We start from the raw sequence: 7400 nt of genomic DNA on the forward strand, positions 1-7400 counted from the left end.
GAGTTACTTTGAAATATTCAGCAACAACCAGGTTTGAGCAGCTGGCTATAAGCCATTCAGAGTGCCAGAATATCTCTTATACTGCTGTATTCGACCAAGGCAAAGCAACCCATGTGGTCACGGCTGTGCTGTACGGGGCTCAGGCTTTCTTTGTGTTTGATCGGGAAGTTTCTTCATCTGAGTGTGTAGAAGAGATACAGGGAAACATGGAACTTATGGTAGAAAAATTGCCAAAAATTTCAGGAGGAGCAAAGGGGCCTGTGAAAATGGAGTACAAGAAAGCATCAAATGCTGAAAACTTCAGTTGCACGTTATATGGTGATTTTGCTCTTGAGAACAATCCAGTTACTTACCAAGATGCCATGGAAATTTATTCAACCCTCCCGAAGCTGCTGGGTGACCATGGGGAGAAGGCCATACCAGTGAAAGTCTGGCTGTACCCATTGCAGCTGCTGGATTCCAAAGCTGCTAAGTTGGTGCGTGAGATCAGCATAACACTGATTTTTGATGCTCAAGCAGCCTTGGAGCAACTGACAGAACTGGATATGCGATGCAATGACATGATGAAAAATCCAATTGTCATAACCTTCCCTGAAATCAAAAAGAAAATTCAGCAATTCAAAGATCTGTGTCAGCAACATAGACAGACTTTCCAGAAACAACTAGCAGGAGTCTTACCCGCTATCCGTGGAGGTGGAGTAGAGGAAGGGGCCCTGGTGGACATTTTAATAAGCAAAAATCAATCACTATTTAATACACAGAGACTCAATGAATTTCTGGATACAAAGGAGCGAGAGATAAATTTAGTGGATTCCTACCTTACTCGGCTACAGAATGTGGAAGTCATATCCTCCAAGGATGAACTAGAAAAAATAGTACTCAGCCCTAAGCATGATTCTGTTGTGTCTTTCACACTTACTACTTTACACAAGAAAGAACCATATTTATCAGATTTTAACTTTCGGCTTCGAAGAGAGTTTCTGGAGAAAATTCATGATTCAGCCTCAGCCAGTTCTCCCTCTGAAATCAAACTGCAAACAGTGGTTTGAGGATGAAAAGATAAGAAGAAAAGCACAAAAATTGACAAAGTCCTTCTTAGACTTTACCAATGTCAATAAATCTCATGGAAACACCCAGTTCATTGTGGCCTCTGTTCCTGATGAGGATAATCCAGGAGCTTCAATTTACCTGTATGCAGATGGAGAACTGGTCAGCACCAACTTTGAGCCCCCATCAAAACCTCTCCCTCCTCTGATTGATGAAATCAGACACAATTGTGTGCAGCTCATATTTAACCCATCAGATTTTGGAAGGGCTGAGATATCTGGCTATCTGGTAGAGTACAGAATTGTAGGGCAGGAGAACTGGAGGGCTGTGACTGTAAATAACACACAAGTGACATTCACAGTAACAGGGCTACGTGCAAACACCGAGTACCAGTTCCGATACGCTGCAGTGAGCAGACCAGGGCTCAGTGAAAGCAGTGACGTGAGTGATCCTGTGAAGACTCTTCCCCCAACCAGCCCTCCTGGGAACCTGGCAATGGCTACTGTAAAATTATTTTCCATCACCCTCACCTGGCAGAGTCTAAGTGTCATTGAAGATGGAGTCACTATAAGGGAGTATAAAGTAGAATATAAAGAGGAGGCTGGAAGTGAAAGACATGAGCAGAAAGACAAATGGCTGGAAGGAAGGACAGGAAACAGAACTGGATCTTGTACCATTGATGGGCTGAGGCCTGAGACGACCTACAGATTCAGAGTGTCAGCTATGTGGGCGGATGGGGCTGTGAGTGACCCAAGTGAGGAGATTTGTATCTCAACGCTAAAGAAAGGTAAAAATCTACCTATTTTTCCCTCAATCAAAGCCCTCTAGTTCCTGAAGCTACTGGATCAGGTAAGAGAATCATTATCATGAGAATGAATCTAAAATATCCTGGGTGTATAATGCAGAATTAGCTTTGATTCAAAGAAGGAATAAAATTACAAATAAATCTTAGTATCCACTTAAACACCCAAGCTGGTTCCTATGCATGGACTAGATGGGTTAAGTCAATGTTTTTCAAGGTCCAGTCCATGGACTTGTGTCAGTCTGTGGCAGCCTCCTTGCTAGTCCCTGAGATTTCCTTGAGGCAGTTTAGGAAGGCAGCACACCAGTCCCTGGTAAAAAAAAAGATTGAGAAACATTGCCTTAGGTGATCGATACCCTAGACCCGGTTCACAGAGTAGATCAACAAAGAACGACCATACTGGGTCAGATCAATGGTCCATCTAGCCCAGTATCCTGTCTTCCAACCGTGGCTAATGCCAGTGTCCCAGAAGGAATGAACAGAACAGGTAATCACCCAGTGATCCCTTCCCAGCTTCTGGCAAACAGAGGTTAGGGACACTCAGAGGGTGGGGTTACATCCTTGATCATCTTGGCTAATAGACACTGATGGAGCTATCCTTCATGAACATATCTAATTGTATTTAGAACCTAGTTATAGTTTTGGCAACAATTTCTGCAGGTTAACTGTTCATTCTGTGAAGTAGTACTTCCTTTTGTTTGTTTTAAACTAGTTGCCTATTATTTAATCAGGTGATCCCTGGTTCTTGTGTTATATGAAGAAGTAACAGCCTATCCAACACTTACTTCCTTATTCACTTTCTCACATCATTCATGATTTTAGACCTCTATCCTTATGCCCCTTAGCTATCTCTTTTCCAAGCTAAAAAGTCCCAGTTTTTTAATCCTCTGCCTCATACCAACACTGCTGCATACCCCAAATCATTTTTGTTGCCCCTATCTGTACTTCTCGCAGTTCCAGTATATATCTTTCTTTTTGAACATGAGGTGACCAGAACTGTGTTGCAATACTCAAAGGTGTGGGCGTGCAATGGATGGTAATGTGTCTTGTGTTATATTTACTGTTTTATTATCTATCCTTTCTTAGTGGTTCTGACATTATTAGTTTTTTTGACTGCCCACTGCACACTGACCCCGGATAATTTCAGAGAACTATCCACAATAACTGCAAAGTCGGGTGTTCTTAGTTAACAGCTAATTTAGACCAAAGTGAATTAATCAACCTTTTCAGATTACTGTACCCATTTCAGGTGCCCTGATTTGTCTTGCTTACAAAATCAGAAATAAAAAGTATGGGAAGTGTCACAGCACACATTACTTTAAAATTGACTTATGATCTCATTTTTACCATATAATCATAAAATAAATCAATTGGAATATAAAATTGTACCCACTTACATTTCAGAGAGTAATATATACGAGCAGTATAAACAAGTCATGTGTATGAAATTTTAAGTTCGTACGACTTTCAGTGTACTGCATTTTATATAGCCTGGGTGTGGAAAAACTAGGCAAATTATCAGATGAGTTTATGTACCCACTTGGAAGACCCTGTGTACCCCCTGAAGTAAACATAACCCCTGATGAGAACCACTGATTTACACCACAGCATTTTATATGTATATTGGGATTGTTTTCAATGTCCATCGACTTTGCATTTATCCAGTATGAATTTTAATCTGTCATTTTGCTGTCAGTGACCCAGTTTGTAAGATCCTTTCGTAGATCTTCACAGTCTGCCTGGACTTAACTATCTCGAGTTCATTTTGTATCATCTGCTTGCATTTCCTCCTCACTGTTTACCCCTTTCCACAACCTTTATGAATATGGGGGTTGAACAGCATTGGACCCCACCGCCCTAATAGATCCCTGAATGTACCTGCCATTACCTCTTTCATTGTGTGAAAACTGACCATTTATTCCTACCCTTTGTTTCCTATCTTTTAACCGGTTACTGATCCATGAGAGAACCTTCCCTCTTATCCCATGAACTCCTTACTTTGCTTCAAAGATCCTTTAGTGAGGGACCAGGTGTCAAAGGTAACCTTTCGTGAAAGTCCAAATACACTATATTCCACTGGATCACTCTTGTCCACATTTGTTGACGCCCTCTAAAAAATTCTAATTAGACTGGCTATGCATGATTTTCCTTTACAAAAGTCATGTTGATTCCTTCTCAACAAATTGTATTAGTTTTGCTGTCCGATTAATTTCTATTCTTTTACAATTTGCCTGACACTGAAGTTAAGCTTACTGGCCTGTACATTGCCAGGATTCGGCCTCTGGAGCTGTTTTGAAAAAATTGCCAATTACATTAGTTATTGTGCCAGCATCTGTGTACAGCGGCTGATTTAAATGAAAGGTTACATACCACAGTTCTGCAGTTTCAAATTAGTTCCCTCGGAACCTGTGGATGAATATGGATCTGGTCCTGGTGACTTAATTACGATTTTTTTTTTGTCCAAAAACCTCCTCATTATGGGATACCTCAATCTGGGACAGTTCCTCAGATCTGTCACCTAAAAAAAGAATGGCTCTGCTCCGGAATCTCCCTCACATCCTCAGCATGAAAGCACTAAAGCCAAAGAATTCATTTAGTTTCTCTGGAATGGGCTTGTCTTCCTTGAGTGCTCATTTTGCACATCGACCAGCCAGTGGCGCCACTATTGTTGGCATGTTTTCCTGCTTCTGATGTGCTTAAACCTTTTTTGCTGTTATCATTTGTTTCTTTTACTAGTTGCTTTTCAAATCCCCTTCACATGAATTCCAAAACTTTCTGGAGCTGCACTGCAACCATCGCTCCTGTATATTTTTTCCACTTCCCATTGCTCTCCCCAAACATCTTCCCCACAGATGTTGTCTCTAAGCGTTCAGGCCTGAGTCAGATGGCAGTCCCAGGTATTGTGAGTAGGCGTTAGGGACAAGCCTAGGAAATTCCTTGGCACAACACTCTGTTTCTGGGAAATGTTTAAGAACACGAAACCAACCCTGTTCAATAATAGTTTAGCTGAGCCAGTTTTACCTCCCCACCCCCCCCCCCCTCCCCATTGTCACTGGCACCAAAGCAACTAAATAGAATCTAAAGGCAACAGGCTGTGCAGAGACAGCCACTCAGAAAGGGCACAAATTGAAGTGATGTTCAAGAGAAAAAACCTGTCAGGACACAACAGCATCAGCAGCAATGAGGAGGAGGCTAGAAAGGAGATGAAAACGAGGCCCAGGCTGTGGAGTGACAGTGGTAGAATTGCCCATAGGGATAGTAAATGAGGGAGAAGTGAAATATTGAGCATACAGAAGCTAATATTAAAGAAAATAGCCCATGATCCAAGAGAGCATTTTCCTGTCGGGTCACTCGATAACAAACTTAAAGGTGGCAATATTGCAACAGAAAAGCTTCAACAGACTCCAACGAGAAACTGCTGAACTTGAATTAATATGCAAATTAGACACCAACTCAGGTTTGAATAGAGACTGGGAATGGCTGAGCCATTACACACATTGAATCTATTTCCCTGTGTTAAGTAGCCTCACACCTTGTTGTCAAAGTGTCTGAAAAGGGCCATCTTGATTATCACTACAAAAGTTTTTTTTTTTCCTCCTGCTAATTGTAGCTCATCTTAATTAGCCTCTTAGAGTGGGTAGGACAGCTCCCATCTTTTCGTGTGTGTGTGTCCTTACTAAATGTTCCATTCTATGCATCCGATTGAAGTAGGTTCTAGCCCACAAAAGCTTATGCTCAAATAAATATGTTAGTCTCTAAGGTGCCACAAGTACTCCTGTTCTTTTTGCGGATACCGACTAACACATCTGCTACTCCGAAACCTGTCATTTTCCTTCTGAGGCTACTGCTCTCCCTCACTCTGGCTCTGCCGCACAAGGGCGATAGGGCTCATGGAATCCATTCCTTTCTCAGAGACAGACAGTTCTGTGATATGAGGCCTGATCTTGTCCAAAAGGTGGGGAGATGGAAAAGCTGGCTCCACTGCCCTTTCCCCTTCCAGGGTCTCTACAGCAGCACCATGAATGGATCTAATCCAGGGGTTCTCAAACTTCATTGCACGGTGACCCACTTCTGGCAACAACAGAAATCACTACACACCCCAGGGAGGGGGGCCCGAAGCCTGAGCCTGCCCAAGCCCTGCTGCTTTGGATGTGAGAGGGGAGCAAAGTCCTATCACCCTGGGTGGGGTGTGGGGGCTGTAACCTGAGCCCTGCCACTGGGGGATGAAGCCTTTAGGATTTGGCTTTGTCCCTGGGTGGTGGGGCTCAGGCTTCATCTTTGTCCCTGGCTCTCAGCACTTCTAATGCCAAGCTTGGCAACCCTATTAAAATGGAGTTGCAACTCACTTTGGGGTCCCAACCCACAGTTTGAGAACTGCTGATCCAATCCAATATGTCATTGTGAAAAATACTAGCTGAGGTCAGAAAGTCTGACCTCCTTTTCCCTCCCCAGGGAAGTTTGGAGCTAGGGGCCTTGCCTCTCTGGTGGTCTCTGGGTCCATTTCCCTGCCCTCATCTATGTGTTGGGATCGGGAGAGCCTGCACTCCTCTGAGGAGCTGACTCCTCCTGGTCCCTTCATATGAGCTGGGATCTGGGGTGGGCTTCCCTTCTAGGGGTATCTCCACCCTTCACCCTGTCACCCCTTCATGTAGGAGTCAGAATGTGGAGGGACCTTGAACCTCTGGGAGGGTCTGAGCCCTTCTCCCTGCCCCCCACATCTGTGCCAGAATATGGGTGTTTGTCTCTTTGAATGGGGTCTGAGCCCTTGTGTGTGTACTGGGATCTGGGGAGCCTGTCTCTCTTAAGGGGGTCTGAGCCCTTCTCCCTTTCCCCCATGTGATCCAGGATCCTGGGGGACATGGCCCTCTGAAGGTGTGTGAGCCTCCCTCCTCTCCACCCCATGAGCAGGCATGTGAAGAAGTCCTGCCCCTATTATAGGGGAGCTGAGAACAGGCATGCTTGGCGCATATCACAGCCTCTCAACCCTTGACACTTAACAACAACAACAAACAGAACCAGAACAACCCCAACCCAGCAAGATGGGAAAACTAAAGATCTGGGCACCTCTAAGAGGCAATTCTTCCCCTCTACCAAGCTCTGGGCCTACGTATAGCAAAATATTTTTTTTTATTAAAAAGGAACCCAGCATTCACTCGGGAAAACAACACAACTACACTTTAAAAGCATGAAACCCTAAGCAAATACTCACCAGTACATTGGGCAATGTCCTTTGCCTCAGTTTCCCACCATGCAGTGTGAAAGTCCAACAAATAACTGGTTTCAGAGTAACAGCCATGTTAGTAAATAACATGCCCCTCCCCTTTCCCTCTGCTGCACCCCACTCAGAGTTGGTTGTCCTTGGTCACAAAGATGCAGTGCTCAGAGGTGCATTTGCCTGGGTCCACCTCCCTTCCCTGAAATGGGAGGGAGGTGTAGAGCAATGGCTCCGCTGCTTCCATCGCTCATCTCTGCTGCTGTTCACTGCTGCTGCTTGTGGCTCACTGCACTTCTGCAATGCCACATGCTGAGACTCCCCCACTTAGCCCAGCTC

At 44.2% G+C, this 7400-nt stretch overlaps 1 protein-coding gene across 1 annotated transcript in view; it reads left to right on the forward strand.

Annotated features, from left to right (window-relative positions):
* Positions 1-7400, forward strand: part of LOC116831231 (stonustoxin subunit alpha-like) — a 17482-nt gene that overhangs the window by 6661 nt on the left and 3421 nt on the right. The window contains 2 exon segments of the mRNA XM_075063374.1: positions 4-1021; positions 1023-1834. Coding sequence (XP_074919475.1) covers positions 4-1021; positions 1023-1834 — 1830 coding nt within the window.

Source organism: Chelonoidis abingdonii, chromosome 2 (genome assembly GCF_003597395.2).
Source record: "Chelonoidis abingdonii isolate Lonesome George chromosome 2, CheloAbing_2.0, whole genome shotgun sequence".
Classification (NCBI taxonomy): Eukaryota; Metazoa; Chordata; order Testudines; family Testudinidae; genus Chelonoidis; species Chelonoidis abingdonii.